Below are 17,160 nucleotides of genomic sequence, written 5' to 3'. Positions count from 1 at the left end.
CCTGTAATCCCAGCTACTTGGGAGGCTAAGGCAGGGAATTGCTTGAACCCGGGAGGCACAGCTCGCAGTGAGCCGAGATCGTGCCACGGCACTCCAGCCTGGGCGACAGGGTGAGACTCCGTCTCAAAAAACAAAACAAAACAAAACAAAACAAAAAAAAACTAACAGATGACAAGCGCTAACTCAGAGGTAAGCAAAAGAGAGTACCCATAGGCGGCAGCATTAACCCAGTGGGCTCCCGCCCACCCACAATCTTCACACAGTCACCCCACTTATAGTCATAAATTTGTACTCTCCGAGGTGCGTGTATGAAACATGTTATCTGTGAGAGTCTGTGGATGAAAAAACAAACAAAAACAAACCAAAAAATTATTAAAAAAAAAAAAAAAAAAAGACATACCTGTTTTGACCAGGACAACCACCCCAGGAAGTAGGTAAGGCAGGTAAGGTCACCGTTTACATATATGAAAAGTGAGGCTCAAAATACACTGACCAGTCTAAGACAACGCACGCCCCCACACAGCACCTTCCCCGTCCCCATTTATGCCCAACCCGCAAAACCCCAAGTAGAGCCAACCTCGCACTGCCTACGTAAACCAGGCCAAGCTAAACATTACAAACCTCAGGCTCCCCATCTTTAAAGTATAACAGGTGGTTAGGAGATTAAAAAGATAAACATTTGGCAGGTCATTGTGGACGGTGTAGCTCAGAAAATGCTGACTACTGCACTACCATAATTACTGCCATTGTTACCGATAAAAGACGAAGACTTTCCACGACCCGACCCTTCGCTTACAAGCCTTTCAGGAACTTGCCCTACCCCGACCCCGTCACCTTCAGACTTAATTCCACAGACACGCCCCCAAACAGACCCTCCCCTTTAAGGCACCCCCCCGGCTCCTCCCCCTCAGGCGCCTCTCCTCACAAACCTTACCCCGCTAGATTCTGCCCTTTCGGACTCGGTTAAGGAGGAGGCCTTATGCTCGCACCGGCCTCTCTAGCACCCCTTTTAGGCCTGGCACCCTTGCGGGTGCCCAGGCCGCACGCCAAACGCGTGCCCACGCCGGTTACCTGGCTGCGCGCTCGCGCTCTGCCTCGCTACTCACCCGAATCGTACCTAGTCGTGGGCTAGCGCCAGCGTTGTGAACGCACAATTAGTTTAAACTATGGCCCCGCCCCCTCGCGCGGCCCTCTGATTGGCCTCTGTCGGCCGTTGACTTACGCGGGGCACGCTTAAGGACCCGGGGAAAGGAAGTTTGAGGGCCACTGGGAAAGAGAAGGGGTATCACCGCTTCCGGACCCCGGCCTGGACTTGAAGGCAAAGAGAACCACAAATCCCAGCGTCACCCGCGGCCTTAGAGCCCCGCCCATGACAAACTACAGGTCCCGGTAAGCACCGCGTCAGTTTTTATGGCGCCTGCCGGGTCGTGGTGACGAAAGCAGTTGCCATGGAGTTGCCCTGAGTAACCGTGAGGCAGTGGCACGCCAAGACTGGCGAGGAAGCGACTGCGGGTGAGTCGGGCGGGAAAACAGGAAACCTGGTCTAGGGGACAAGAGATCTATGGAGAAGGGAGGGGCACTCACAGAATGACTAAGAACCTCCCTGCTCGGATATCTGAGATTTCCCCACCCGACCCTCATCACCTTTCACAGTGAACAAGACACAACACTCACATGGGACAAAACTGGGCAAGGGGAACAGAGGGAGGGAAAGGCGTTGAGATATATATCCATACAGATTTGGGGATGCTTAAGAACCTCCCCCAGGGCCAGGAGCGGTGCCTCATGCTTGTAATCAACACTTTGGGAGACAAAGGCAGGCGGATGGCTTAAGGCCAGGAGTTCGAGACCAGCCTGAGAAACATGGCGAACCCTGTCTCTACCAAAAATACAAAAAAATTAGCCGGGCTTGGTGGCGCGCTCCAGTGGCCCCACCTACTAGGGGGCTGAGGTGGGAGGATCGCTTGAGCCCAGAGATTGAAGCTGCAGTGAGTTGCAGTGATCACGCAACTACACTCCAGCGTGGGCTACAGAGCGATATCCCCATCTCAAAACAAAACGAAACAAAACAAACAAAACAACGAACCCCGCCCCCAACGCAAACATAAGGCTCCCAAAATCGGATGCTTCAAGTTCCAGGCATAACGTGGGAGATCAGAAACGCCCTCAGAAATGGGGTTTTCCTCTGAGGAACTGAGACCTCCTTCCAAGACATGTGGTTGGCGTTAGATAGAGTAAATCGCAGTCCCTACCCTAATTCTGGAGATGTAGGAAACTTCCTGGGGTGTGAAGTGCCTCTTTCCTTCCTCTTCCAAGGAGTAAAACCCCTTCTCAACCTGTCCCCAGATTCCCTTTTCTCCCCACACCTTCTCCATGGTCCGCTATTCAAAGCTCTACAGTTAGAGCTTCCTTCTTTTTAGTCCTCACGACAGATCTATTACATTTAGTAACCTACCCAATGCTTTCACAGTCTGTCTTTTGATACTCTTAACAGCTCTGTGAATCAAAGATATTTATCGTCATTTCACAGATTGGAAAACTGAAACCTAGAGAAAAGGGACTTGCCCAAGGCCACACACCAAATTAGTGACAGAGCTAGAACTAGACTCCAGTTCTCCAACTTCCAGCTAAGTCTCTTTAGCTTCAGCCTACTGCCTCTATAGCTGAAGGTCTTGTCCCAAGGAACAAGTTAAACTGCCCCAGGGAAAAGGAACCTGTATGGCCTACTTTGGATTATTTACACTTCCGCTGGAATGAATTTCAGATCCTCCCCTGAAAGTTTTAATGGGGAAAAGGAACTAGAGAGACTAAGACAATGAGACTTGAACATTTTTAACTAAACAGGAAACAGAAGGGCTAACATAGCACCCATGTCTGAAGTGACCACCATGATTAGCTGGTTTCTAGCTGGTGGCTAGCTAGCCCTGATTGGTCCACTTACTACCTTAAAGTTCTCCCAGGTTTGGGCCTACGCCTCTTGCTACTGCACTCTATATTCTCTTCTTGGGTACCCCTCCACACCCACAACTTCATTTTCCACCTGTATGCAAATGTACACAAGTGTGTATCTCTAGCCCAGCCCTCATCTCTAAGCTCCAGATCTATATAGCCAATTGCCTCCTCAACATCTCCTTTAGGATACCTCAAAGGCAACCCAAACTCTACATTTCCGAAATTGAAACCAATCTCTGTGTATCCCAACCCTTTCCTCCAAGTCTGGATCTCTTCCAGTGCTCCTACCTTTATCCACAATATACACAAGCCCAAAACCCAAGAGTTAATACCTCTTCCATTTACTTAATACCTCTTCCATTTCCCATCTATCATTAAGTCTTATCAGCTTTACTTCCTGAATATCTTTTATATAGGTCCTGCCATATTTGCATACTGCAACCAGAGTAATCCTTCAAAATGCAAAGCTGATAATTGTTCACTCTCCACCCCACCCCCAATTTTCTTTTTTGTTTTTTCAAGGCAGAGTTTCACTCTTGTTGCCCAGGCTGGAGTGCAATGGCGCAATCTTGGCTCACAGCAACCTCCACCTCCCGGTTTCAAGCGATTCTCTTGTCTCAGCCTCCCAAGTAGCTGGGATTACAGGCATGCGCCACCACATCCGGCTAACTTTGTGTTTTTAGTAGAGATGGGGTTTCTTCATGTTGGTCAGGCTGGTCTCGAACTCCCAACCTCAGGTCATCTGCCCACCTTGGCCTCCCAAAGTGCTGAGATTACAGGCGTGAGCCACCACGCCCAGCCAACCCCCATTTAATATTAATACTTTGTGGTTTCCTATTGCTCCCATCTCTCCAGCCTCCAGTCTAACCATACATATTCCTCCTCCTCTCCCCTTCAGTTATATAACCTTTAAGGTCTTCAAAATTTCCAAGTACCCTTCCACCATAGAACCTTTGCATATAGCAGTCACATCTGCCTGGAATGCTCATTCCACAGCACCCCCTACCCCATAAGTTAATTTGTACTTATCCTTTGGATTTCTCTCAGTCACTTCTTCAGGAATGTCTTCCTGTAGACTGTTCAGACCAGGTCAGATCCCTCAATTAGAGCAACCTCATGTTCCTCTCCTTTGTAGTGTTATTTAGTTGCAATTTTTAATGTGTTTGTTAAGCACCTACTACTTGCCAGCACTATGAGATACAACTGTAAGAAAAATATGGTTTCTGCCCTGGTGGTGTTTATGGACATACAGATAGTAAGCAGATAATTATAGTGTTATGAGTGCTACCATGGCAATCATAGCACTATAATTACAGATTTTAGGATAAAGGTAGACTTCTCAGAAAAGTTGAAACCTGATCTGAGCCCTGAAGTAAGAATTAGCAAAGCAAAAGGAGGAAAGAAAAACTATATTCCAAGCAGACAGAGCTGGAAGGAGACACTGTTCCACTTAAGAGGCCCAGCGGCAGCTCTGAGGAACTTACGGTGAGTAGTTACATTTGGCTGGACTGCAGAATTGTAGTTGAGATGGTAGTAGAGGCGGGTAAACAGAAGCCAGGTTGAATCTTGGGCCTCCTTTTGGCACCTGGGAATATAACCTCCCAGAATATATTAGATTATGTGGCAGATTTTTCTTTCTTTTTTCTTTTGACAGAGTCTTGCTCTGTTGCCCAGACTGGAGTGCAGTGGCACAGTCATAGCTCACTGCAGCCTCGAACTCCTGGGCTTGAGCCATACTCCTACCTCAGCCTCCCAAGTAGCTGGGACTACAGGTGTGAGCTGCCATGCCTGGCTAAATACGTGGCAGATTTTTCATAGCTGTCTTTGATTTTTTTTCTACCATCAGTCCATCATCAGAAACTCTCAGGCCAGGCTGTTGAATCTCCTATCAGATTTATGTGATTATTCCTCAAAGCTTCCTGTGTTATGTTGCAACTTGCCTGAGAGAGGTCAGGAATAGGCTAGCAACAATCAAATTACAAAAACTTTAGTAATTTCCCAAAACTGAAAAGTTTTCTGTCAACTTGGGATTGGTTAAATAAAGTTAAATTAAGTGAATAACATTAAAGTATGATACATAATATAAAATACTTTGCAACTATTAAAAAGGCTAATAATCTACAATAATTCGAAAATTTAAAAATAGGTTTATAAAAGAATATTGTTTATTTAAAAATATACATAATCTAGGCTGGGCACAGTGGCTCACACCTGTAATCCCAGCACTTCGGGAGGCCAAGGTAAGTAAATAGCTTGAGCCCAGGAGTTTGAGACCAGCCTAAGCAACATGGCAAAACCGTGTCTCTACAAAAAAAATACAAAAATTAGCAGGGTGTGGTGACATGTGCCTGTAGTCCCAGCTACTCGGGAGGCTGAGGTGGTGGGATTGCCTCAGCCCAGGAGGCAGAGGTTGCAGTGAGCTGAAGTGGCACCACTGCACTCCAGCCTGCGCAACAGAGTGAGACCTTGTCTCAAAAAAAAAAAAAAAAAAAGAAAGAAAAAAGAAAACCACGCACGTGCGTGTGTGTATATATAAAACCTTATTAGCTATACATTCTAGGAGGTTATATTCCCAAACTGTTAATGGAGATTCAAACTTTGAGTTCCTATTTGATGTTCTTCTCCATGTCATTTCACTTTATTCATCTATCATCTATCATATTAGCTTTTACAATTAAAAAACAAAACAGTTAAAGATACTGTCAATTTGGAAATGAGAAATTCCAGTTCCGAAACAAGGCAGGTATTCCCCTAACCCTGTCATTCATCAAGTCAGTCAGTCTGGACAGATGAAGGTGCTGGCATCTGATTATCTCCTGGTCATAAGCCAGAATAGCAGATGGGAAAGACTGACTCCAAAAACACAGCCACAGGATTAAGCATGGCAGCATCAAGGCTTTGTCAGTTCTCTCCAGCAGTCAAGCTCTCTATGTGATACCTTGGAGACTCCATTAATTCCTTCATTTCTTCTTTCATTTTTCCATTGTCCATCCATTTTCATTTGTCCATCAAACCTTTAGTGAATATGCATTTTTTTTTTTTTTTTTTGCCAGGCTCAATGTGGGGTAATGATGAGAAGGGAGAAAGAAGTCTGAGTCTTGTCCCTGTCCTCAAGCTTATAGGGAGTATACAAAGTTGGTTATAATGAAATTAACATAGAATACAACTGCTTCCATTTATTGAGCACCTGATGCCAGATGTACAATGGTTCTAAAAGTAGGGTTTGTCTCCATTTCACAGATGAGTAAACAGGCTGAAATAAAATTTTGTTCAATAAAATTTTGTTCAAAGTACAGTGGGGGCATGCAGAAGTTAGCTATTGCTGTGTAACAAACCATCCCAAAACACAGTGGCTTAAGATAATAAACATTTATTATTGCTTCTAAGTCTTAGAGTCAGCTGGATGGTTCTTCTGGTTTGGCTGGGCTTACTCATGTGTTGGCAGTCATCCGTGGGTTGGGTGACTCTCCTGATCTTGACTGGGGGTAGGCTGACTGTGGGTTAGTCTAGGATGGCTTCAGCTGGAATCACTGGCTCCTTCGCATGTCTCTCACCTACACATCTCATAACCCTTCAGCAGATCAGCCATGTTCTCATGGCACTGGCAGAGAGCAAGAAGGCCTCCTTTAAAGCTTCTGTTTGTTTCATGTTTATCGACATCCCATTGGCTAAAACAAGTCATATGTCTGGGCCCAGCATCAGAGTGAGATGGGACTATAATGTTATAGGCAAAAAGGGATGGATACAGGGGAGACCATGAATAGGGATCACCAAAACAATCAGCCTAACACAGGACACATTAACCAATTTTATCTGGAAAAGAAAGGCTTTATAGAAGAGGGTACACTAGAACTGAGTGTTGAAACATACTTAGAGTACTCACTAAGTGGGCAGCTGTTACTTGGAACTGGATGCAAGCTGGTTTGCCACAATCAGTAGAAACTCAGCAGGTCTTTCTGTGCTCATGACAGAGTTCTATTATTTGTATCTTGGCTTCATTTCTTCTGGTCAGGCACAGAGCAGCAAGCACTCAACAAATGTTTGCTGAATTGAACTGAATATCTTACTGTGAACAAGGTGTGGACTGAAACAGCTGAACCTGGGTGCCAATTGTTAGAACAGCTTAGCATCAACTCTTCTGAAACAGAAATCCTCAGAATTGGCAGTTTCTCATTCATTCATCCCAGAAACATTTTCTGAGTGCCTGTTGTAAACCTGGTTCTATGTTGGATAATGAATAAGACGCGATACTAACTCACAGCCTGGGCTACAGCTTAAATGCAGAAGGCTAAAAATTTAACCAGCTTCTTGGGGATCCATTTGTAATACTAATTCAGAAAATGCAACAGGAGCTGGTGCTACACGAAATCAGAAGTCTTTAGGAACTGCACTGGGGTTCTCTGATAGTCAAGAAAACTAACAGTAAAAATCTGCCCTTAAGTATTTTAAGTTAAAATCCATGTTCAGTGGTGCATAACTCTGGGGTGCCAACCCAGTATTTACTTTGAGAAAAGTATCCAATCTTGTTCAAAGGTATAAAATCTGTTGTAGGTGCTGAAGTGGGATGGGCTTCTGTATAAGCTAGGTTCCTCTAGTTCTATAGTACACAGCAGGTTCCTCTATTTTTACAAAAGAATAATGTGTTCTTTGTTGTCTGCCTGTAGATTTAATATCTAAAAGATTCAAGTCTCCCTAATTGAGAATCCATGCCCATGGGACCAGTTCATAACAGAAGCTGTGAAGTGACTCAAGCTGGCACTTCCCCAAAGCTCAGTTGGGACTGCTATTTTTTCAGAACAAGACATTAATTTTCCTCTAAACCTACTGAACTCTATCCATGTATATGTTAAATTGCCAAAAAAAGAATTTACTTGAACTGTATTAAGCTTCAGCTGAATTATAAGATATCAGGTCCTTGGTTTTTAACAGAAATTCTTTCTTTTTTCTCTTTTCTTCTTCTTCTTTTTTTTTTTTTTTTTTTGGAAAGGGTTTTGCTCTGTCACCTAGGCTGGAGTGCAGTGGCACAATTGTAGCTCACTGCAACCTCCAACTCCTAGGCTCAAGCAATCCAACTGCCTCAGCCTCCTGAGTAAGAAATTCCATTTTAAGGTTGTTTGCCAATTTCATTGTCTCTGCAAACTAATTTATCCTTTGAATCCAATGATGAGAACTGCAATCCCAAGGTTTCTCTTTTTGCTTTGGCTGCCAGGAATTTCAGAGCTAAATGTAGGCTTAGATTCTTAAAGTGCCTGGCACATCTCTCTCTTCCTGTAATCTAGTTTCTGATCTTTCTCTTCCATTTTTCCATTTTGAGCGGAGTCTCGCTCTGTCACCCAGACTGGAGTGCAGTGGCCAGATCTCAGCTCACTGCAAGCTCCGCCTCCTGGGTTTACGCCATTCTCCTGCCTCAGCCTCCCGAGTAGCTGGGACTACAGGCACCCACCACCTTGCCCAGCTAGTTTTGTATTTTAGTAGAGACGGGGTTTCACCGTGTTAGCCAGGATGGTCTCGATCTCCTGACCTCGTGATCCGCCCGTCTCGGCCTCCCAAAGTGCTGGGAATACAGGCTTGAGCCACCGCGCCCGGCCCATTTTTAACTTTCTAATCTGCACTGTCCAGTATAGTAGCCACTAGTCATGTACATTTGACAGGTAGGCTGGTCCAAAATGGGATGTGCTGTAAGTGTAAAATATCTCAGAAGGTTTTAATATTGATTACATATTGAATGATTTTTTGATATACTGGGTAAAATAAAGTTATTAAAATTAATTTTACCATTTCATTTTACTTATTTTGGCTACTAGAAAATTTTAAATTATATATGTGGCTTGCATTTGTGATATTATATTTCTAGTGGACAGCAGTATTCTGCAAATCATCTGTTTTATGACTGTATTATTGTAAACCTGAAATCCTTTTGGAAAGCAGATGAAGTAATACAAATAATAATACAAAGGTAGCAGCAGTGGATGGAATGAGAAAGGGGAGGTTGACTGGGACAAGTTCTTGTCCTTATCTTGTCAATTTGTCTTTTGCTTGTGTGATTCACACACAAACCCCTTGTTAAAGTATGTTGTCAGCTCTTTATCCCAGGTGAGTAGTATTCTCATGGTTCTCTCTTGTCTCCAGAAAAACCTCAGCTTTACTTTAGCTAACAAATTGGAAACCATCTGATAAGACAATTCATACCACATTGCAAGTGACTGATAACAACATTGTGTTCATCCCTCTCAGGGAGTATTTCCATTTTAACCGGAAACAATCCCTAAACCCACAGGAATGAATCCCTAATGGTGGAGTTTCAGGCATCAGTGACAGGTGAGAGGTAGACTCTGGTTTTGTGTGTGTGTATGTTTTTATGTGTATGGCTACATTCAGGATAGGGCTGAAAGTAGGGTCTTTGGATGGAAAGGTAATGGAGCTGACACCAAAGCCAAGCGGAGAAGGTGGCAAATCCCCAGCTGGGCCAGACTGACAGGGGCAGTCAGACACCAATCAGATGTAGTGCAGGCCCTCAGGGATTTGTTAAGCAATAGAATAGCCCAGTTGATGTCACCAGAAGGTGGGTATCAAGACAGTCTCCATGGTAGCTACTGTAGAGTAACAGAAAGGGTCTCAGAGTCAGGAGATTATGACTGCAGTCTACAACTGACTCATTGGCTTAACTCCAGGCAAGTCCTTTTACCCCTTGGGTTTCAGTTTCTTCATCTGGCATTTTCCAGACAAAGAAATGGGTGTTACAACTCTCAAATGAGTTCTAAGAGATGTGAAGGTGCTCTGAGAAGTAGAAAGTGCTCTATACATGCAAGGAATAGTGATTCATATCTTAAAATGGAAATACAGCCAGGCAGGCCTAGAGTAGTAGAGGATAGAAAGCAGGGATGGAAGACTAGGGGGAAACCTGAAGGCCGGTGTACTTGAAACACCTGTCTTTCTCTGTCCTCCCAGGCTGAACCCGGACTCCCAGGGCACCTGCTTTCACCTGATGAATGATGGCCTGAACTATGAACAAACGGGACTATATGAACACTTCGGTACAGGAGCCCCCTCTTGACTACTCTTTCAGAAGCATCCACGTCATTCAAGGTCAGCCCCCAGAGCACAGCACTCCACTCACTAAGGCAGCAGGCCCAGTGTGGTCCCTAGGGAGAAACCATAATCTTCTACTTAAAAGCCTAAAGAGAGTCTTCCTATATGCTTGCAGATGTGTTGCTACTGTCTTTTAGAGGGTAGGGGAGAGTGAGAGGTTTTTTTTTTTTTTTTTGTCTTTTTGTTTGTTTTGTTTTTGCCCCTGACACAGCCCCAGGAGATCCTAAGAACATGTGCCCCTGTTTGTTTTTTTTAAGGAGCAAATCTGAAAGGAAACAGGGGGCTATCACAGTAGTTGATCATCTTTAAAAGAAGCCAGGCTACAGCAGGAAAGTCAAGTGGAAGAAAACTGGGAAGCCAGTCTACCAGCCAATAGTTTTATTCTCCTCTTTTTACCTGAAGAGAGGAGGAAAACACAGGCTCCTATGGAGTCCCAGCAAGTAGGCAAAACCCTTCTCCTCTGTCTGCAGACACAAGCCTATTCTGACTGGCCAAACATGAGGGGTCTTATCAACAAACTGGCATATTTCCAGTTTAAATACTTACTGACAAATTTCTTACACTCATTCCAGCCATATCCAAGTTTATTCCATCATCATCTACACTTACTGCAGATTCCAACACTGCCCACACTCGCTACCATTTTGCCATTCAATGTCTTTGTAAACGGGTAGCTAGTCCCTTCAGGAGGGAACATAGGGAGGCTCTCAGCCATGTCATATTCCCAATGAGTTATCCGATCTTCCTAGGGAAGTTCCGCCATCCCTGGCTTTTGTTATCGCTCTTTCATTAAAGCATCAGTCCATCTGTCCTCACAGAATGTATGTTAACATCCACTGTCTTAGAACTATTATTTGACTTTAGTCTTCTCTCAGGCAATTGGTAGCCACCACCTTTAAGCTCGGGAAGCTGGCAAATAGCACCAGTCTTAGCTTGGGTTTAGGGTCTACTTGCGTTATCATCAGCCACAGTGGTAACTCATATTTGTTCTCTCACGAGCACACAGCCACCTACTGTGATCTTTATTGTGCACTGCATCACTTCTGATGTAGTCCATGTTTCACAAGCGGTTTTAGCTGCAATAGTAACTATCTCTAAGATGGGTGAAATGACAGAGGTGGGAGGGAAGTATACCTTCTACCTATCATGGGAATTTCTAACTCTGATGGAGGTGTAGCTCTGCCCTCTATGGAGTCCCCAGAATTGGGAGAGAGACAAGCAGTACCAAGGGTAACTCTACATCACAAAACGTAATTGGTACAGATGCCCCATCCTTCTTTCGACCATTCAGTATTTACTGAGCACTTACTATTAAGCATTTATATGTGTGTGTGTGTGTGTGTGTGTGTGTGTGTGTGTGTGTGTGTGTGTCATATGTATATGCCAGGTATTGTGCTCCTTGCTAGATGTGTGAGAGGCACATCAAAGGCCCAAAAGGTCAGAGTCCCTTCAGATTCCCCCGAGCTTCTGAAAAACTTATTTACAGCTGGGGTTAAGGGATACAATAGAGTCTGGGGGTACTTGGCACACTATTTGCTGAATGAATATATATTACAGAATATAAAATGGCAGTGCCTTTGGAAGGCATCTAATCTGTGCTCCCACCAACCCAGATCCTCTAACTTTTCACAAACCTAGAGTGTTAAGGAAGTCTCCCACCATATATACACCTACCAACCCCTTCCAGTTTGTGGTTGAGGGATGACACAGGGAAGTTCTATCAAACTAACTTGTATTCTGACAGATGGAAACAGCTACATGGCAGCCTTTCAGGGAAAGGAAAACAGGAACATAATTTCCCAGATCTTCCTGGAGCTAAATGTTCCCCAGTTCTCAAAGCACTGATATTTGTGGTCCAGCTTCCAGACCTGCTTTGGCCTACTCTGAACAAGAAACTTTATAGATTCTTAGGCAGTATAGGGTGTTGGTGGAATCTGAGAGGAGCAGCAACCTGTGGCAGCCTGGATATACCACTCCATCCCTGATAAGAGCAGCTCCAGCCAGCATCAAGTTTTAGGCAACTCCTAAAGTCCCACCAGTGATTCCCTCTGAGCTTGGCCTCCAGCCCATGCTTGGTGGCATTCCGCAAGCTGCTACCTTATCACATGGGGCACTAGTTCATGTGGGGTTATTTTGACCTTAATTTTGATTCATCTGTGTCATTCTGTTTCAGGGTTTTCAGGAGGTGTGGGGAGGGAGGCAGGATTAGGAATTCATGAGCTGGGGTACGCCGTTCTAGTACCCTCCTGCAACCTCAGGCCCCAACTGTGGGTCCTGCTCACTCTAGGACTAAGGCAGAGAGCCATCTGGTGGATGCTGCCTGACCTGCAGCTGAGGAGGAGGCGAGGTGGGGGTGGAAGGGCAAAGGGTGTCCTTCCAGTAGAGAGCAGAAAAGAGAGTGAAGAAAGCTGGCTAGCTTCGGCAAATACTAAATACTTCCTTCCCCAGAGGTGAACTAGGGAACCAAAGGCTTAGCAGCAATGGGAAAAATACAGTTACCTCAGCCAGACCTGGCATCTGGTTCTGACTCTGACTTTGAACTTGGGCAAGGCCCATCCTCTTTCTGGACCTCATTTTGAAAAAGTGGGAATGAGGGTTTGGGGTGTTCCATACACCTGAGTTTTAACATAATCCTATTCCCTATTCTCTCTCCTCCTCAGCCAAACTTTCTGAGGATGTTGTTTATGCTAACTGCTGATATCCATTCACTTTTTTTTGGTAGAGACGGGGTTTCGTGATGTTGCCCAGGCTGGTCTCAAACGCCTAGGCTCAAGCAAACCTCCTCCCTTGGCCTCCCAAAGTGCTGGGATTACAGGCATGAACCCAGCCTCCATTCACTCTTGAACTCACTCACTTCAATCTGGCTTCTGCCCCCAGACCCTTGCCATTCCACTGAAGCAGCCAAGGTTACCAGGGACTTCTAAGTTGCCAAAATTACTTTTTAGTCTTTACCTCCCTGGAACTTACTACTATAAACTATTTACTCCCTGAACATCTTTAAACTGTCCTCTCCTGATTTTCTCTGATTATTTAACTTCTCTAATGGATTCTTCTTCCTCTGACCTTCCTCCCTACCCTCACTCTCCAAGAGGAATCTCATCTCTTTCCCTAACTTGTATGCCTTCTTTGCTAACGATTCTCAAGTCTGTGTCTCCTGAGCTTCCGACCTTCATTTCCAACTACCTACTTGGCTTCTCCACCTTTTTGTACAGGAACCTCGAACACACCAAAGCTAAGCCTGAACTCTTCACCTTTCCAATGCTGTTTCTTCTTCCTGTAATTCCTTACTAGTTAATACAACTGGCCACCACCCTTTAATATTCTTCTACCTTTACATCCAGTCAACCAAATTATGTTGATTGTAGGTCCGTCCCTCTCATGTCTTGCTTGGATGACTCAAACAGCCAAATTGGTCATTCGGTCCAACTCACTCCCTAAAATCCATATTCCACACTGACACTTCAGAGTGATCTTTCTGAAATAAAAGATTTGAATCATTTGCTTTTAACAGTCTGGTGCCTTCCCATTACCTACAGGGTAAAGCCCAAGATCCTCAGCCTGGCATTCGAGACTTTTGACTGGATTCCTGCCTCTTCTTTTCCTCTTTGTCCCCCTTGTGCAGTGCGTGCGAGCACTTGTGCAGGCACACAAACCTGCCCCAGACTCCCCGGCTGTCCTGTACCTCTATACCTTTCTTCATGCTGTTCCCTGCCTTTTTACCCTTCTTTGCCTGAAAAACATCTCCTAATCCACTGAGATTCAGCTCAGGCTTCACCTGCCCTGGGAAACTTCCCTGAGCTCCCATACTGGGTCAATAGCCTCTCTTCTGTGCTGCTACGAAACGACTATTATATAGCACTTATCACATCATATTGCCAGTTTGCTCCCATCTTGCCCGTATAAACTCCTCGAAGGCACAAATGTCTGCTCTCTGCCCTATTATTCATACAAAGTCTGCAACAGACTGACTCTCATTTTGTTTATCACTGTATATCCAGTACCTGGCATACTGCAGGTACTCAACATTAATGGAAAAAGAGGGAGGATATCAGAGTGTATTCCACTGAAGTGAATTCTATAGGCTTTACTAGTGGTTAATTCAGGATTTTGTGTTATCATCTACTCGGCTCAAGCCCAACAATTCTCGTTCTTAGTTTTCCTCAACCTGACACTGGTTTAGTATACAAAAGACCCAGTGGTACAGTGGACATGAGAAGTCCATGTAACCTGAAAAGCCAAGAGTTTGAGATGGAAGTCTCTGGCCCTTAATTTAAACTTACTGATTGCTGGAAGCTATGGGACAGGGTTGCACTAGACTCAGCTACAGCTTGGATGGCTAATCTTTCCAGCTCTGTCCCTTCTCACCCCCTCAAGCCAGAAAAGCAAAGATGATACCCAAGTCTCACTTTGTCCCCACAGACCTGGTAAATGAGGAGCCAAGGACAGGACTACGACCACTGAAGCGTTCAAAGTCAGGGAAATCACTGACCCAGTCCCTGTGGCTGAATAACAATGTTCTCAATGATCTGAGAGACTTCAACCAGGTGGCTTCACAGCTGTTGGAGCACCCAGAGAACCTGGCCTGGATCGACTTGTCGTTTAATGACCTGACTTCCATTGACCCTGTGAGTTCCTAACACTAGGAATCCAGTCGGGGGAGCCTGAAGCCACTTTGTTCAGCCCCCAACCTCTCCACTCCTACGTGTTATCAAGGAAGTAGTGAGGCAGCGTGGTGCAGTCCAAAGCACAAGGCTAGGGGGCCAGACAGATGTAGGTTCAAATCCTGGGTTTGCCTCTTACTGACGTTGAGCAAGCTACCTAACCTCTCAAAACTGCAGCCTCCTTGTCTGAAAAATGAGGATAATATGCCAGTATCATAAAGGTTTTGTGAGGATTGAATGAAAGTACATGAAAACCAACAAACAACTAGTACATCAGAGGCTGAGGTAAAATTGTAACTGTCACTGGGCACCCACTGTGTCCTGTGCTGGGTTCTCCTGTGGAAAAGGTAGTCAATAAAAGTACAGCACTTACTTTCTGTGAACTCAGATTCAAGTTTTAAGAAATAAAGTTTGGCCTTTTCTGGTCCAAGATCCCTAAGAGGGAAAAGGAGCTGGAGCATGATTTGGAAACTATTCCCCTGGTGTGGTGATCTCAATTTAATCAGTATTTTAAAAGCTTCTTATGTGCCTAGCATGATTCTCTGTCTTCCCGTTGCTTGCTGTGATAGAATCGTAGATCACCAAAGCTGGAAAGGTCTTCAGTGAAGGGGCAACTAAGGCTGAGAGAGAGGCAGGAGAGGCAAGTCACTGGCAGTGCTGGTACCCAGGCCCATACTCCTGACCCTCAGATCACAGCTCCTTTTCAGTGTGATGCCCTGTATGTCTTAAAAGGTAAATAAAAGTAGGTTAGAGTCATACAGTATGGCTGTGGAGGGTTGGAGTGGAGGGCAGGTTGTTCCCCACATTCTTTCTTCTCTGCCCACGAATCAGCCCTGAGCAGAGATTAAGGGTCCTGTCCTGTCTAGCCTGGCTTTTGGTTTCCTTCCCCAACAGGTCCTAACAACTTTCTTCAACCTGAGTGTCCTCTATCTTCATGGCAACAGCATCCAGCACCTGGGGGAGGTGAATAAGCTGGCTGTCCTTCCTCGGCTCCGGAGCCTGACACTCCATGGGAACCCCATGGAGGAAGAGAAAGGGTATAGGTAAGTGCCCTGCCCCTTGGAGGTAGGGTCTAGCTGGGCTCCCCTAAGGGAAAGGAGGAGGAGAAACAAGAAATCTAAGACCATTATTCTGCCATGCTTAGACCTGGGAAGTGGGTAGCCGACCTCTAAGCATTCCTTGCTCTCAGTCAGGATAAACTTAATCTTCCCCAAACTAAGCTCAAGTCCCTCCATTCCTTGCAGTCTGGGAAGACAACAGCAACTGGTGGAGGGGGAAAGGGATTTTGGTGGGGGGTCTGGCCCCCAGCCTGAGTCTTCCCCACAGGCAATATGTGCTGTGCACCCTGCCCCATATCACCACGTTCGACTTCAGTGGGGTCACCAAAGCAGACCGCACCACAGCTGAAGTCTGGAAACGCATGAACATCAAGCCCAAGAAGGCCCGGATCAAGCAGAATACACTTTGAGGCTCCCACGACCCTAGTAGTCCTAAAGGCCTGAGAATAGACAGCATGGTTTGACAATAAATGATTTGAGCTGTTGAGCAGATGAGAAGTCACTTACACCTTGTAGAGATGTTCTCTAACTCAGGCAACTGCAAGTAGCTCTAGCCTTCTTTTCTTTTTTTTTTTTTTTAGAGACAGAGTCTCACACTGTTGCACAGGCTGGAGTGCAGTGGCACGATCTTGGCTCACAGGAACCTCTGCCTCCCAGGTTCAAGAGATTCTCCTGCCTCAGCCTCTCCAGTAGCTGTGATTATTGGTGCACACCACCATGACCGGCTAATTTTTTTTATTTTTTCATTTTTTATTTTTTGAGACAGTTTCACTCGTCGCCCAGGCTGGAGTGCAGTGGTGTGATCTCAGCTCGCTGCAACCTCCGCCTCCCGGGTTCAAGCAATTCTCCTGCCTCAGCCTCCTGAGTAGCTGGGATTACAGGTGCCTGCTACCACACCCAGCTAATTTTTTATATTTTAGTAGAGACAAGATTTCACCATGTTGGCCAGGCTTGTCTCGAACTCCTGACCTCAGGTGATCCACCCACTTCAGCCTCTCAAAGTGCTGGGATTACAAGTGTAAGCCACCACCCCTGGCCTTTTTTTGTATTTTTAGTAGAGATGGGGTTTTGCCATATTGGCCAGGCTGGTCTCAAACTCCTGACTTCAGGTGATCCGCCCACCTCAGCTTCCCAAAGTGCTACGATTACAGATATAAGCCACTATACCTGGCCAGCTCTAGTCTTATTTTGCTGAAAAAGGGAGGCAATTGAGGGAAAGGCCTGCTGGTCTGGGACTGGAGACCTGGGTTTACCACATAGCCTTGGGAAATTTATCTAACTTTCTGGGCCCCTTTGTACTTTTCAGCTTAGAGATTTGGGGGTTAAAATAGATCAGTAATTTCCAAACTCTTCAGAGTACCAGGGTCTGTAGAGATGCCTCACAGGCCTCCATGACAGGC

General features: G+C 45.4%; 2 protein-coding genes across 23 annotated transcripts in view; one reads left to right on the top strand and one right to left on the bottom strand.

The window, feature by feature from the left end:
* NUMA1 (nuclear mitotic apparatus protein 1) overlaps nucleotides 1-1,320 on the bottom strand; it is an 85,532-nt gene extending 84,212 nt beyond the window's left edge. The window contains exon 1 of one of the 4 annotated variants that reach the window (XM_017894331.1): nucleotides 1,072-1,320. The gene's annotated coding sequence lies outside the window, so the exon portion shown is untranslated. Of the gene's footprint in view, nucleotides 1-934 lie in introns of all 4 variants that reach the window. The other 3 variants (XM_017894334.1, XM_017894335.1, XM_017894333.1) reach the window with 3 other exon arrangements.
* Nucleotides 951-17,160, top strand: part of LRRC51 (leucine rich repeat containing 51) — a 24,431-nt gene continuing 8,221 nt past the window's right edge. For 3 of the 19 annotated variants that reach the window (XM_017894361.1, XM_017894362.1, XM_017894360.1), the window contains exons 1-5: nucleotides 951-1,512; nucleotides 9,187-9,270; nucleotides 9,901-10,038; nucleotides 14,461-14,666; nucleotides 15,597-15,745. In XM_017894361.1, the coding sequence (XP_017749850.1) occupies nucleotides 9,957-10,038; nucleotides 14,461-14,666; nucleotides 15,597-15,745 (437 nt within the window). In that variant the 5' untranslated portion in view covers nucleotides 951-1,512; nucleotides 9,187-9,270; nucleotides 9,901-9,956. The other 16 variants (XR_001889659.1, XM_017894352.1, XM_017894350.1 and 13 more) reach the window with 16 other exon arrangements.

This window comes from Rhinopithecus bieti, unplaced genomic scaffold, assembly GCF_001698545.2.
Source record: "Rhinopithecus bieti isolate Rb0 unplaced genomic scaffold, ASM169854v2 scaffold_21412, whole genome shotgun sequence".
NCBI classification, from domain to species: Eukaryota; Metazoa; Chordata; class Mammalia; order Primates; family Cercopithecidae; genus Rhinopithecus; species Rhinopithecus bieti.
Note: the sequence above shows the minus strand (reverse complement) of the source record. Positions and strands in the feature narration are given on the sequence as shown.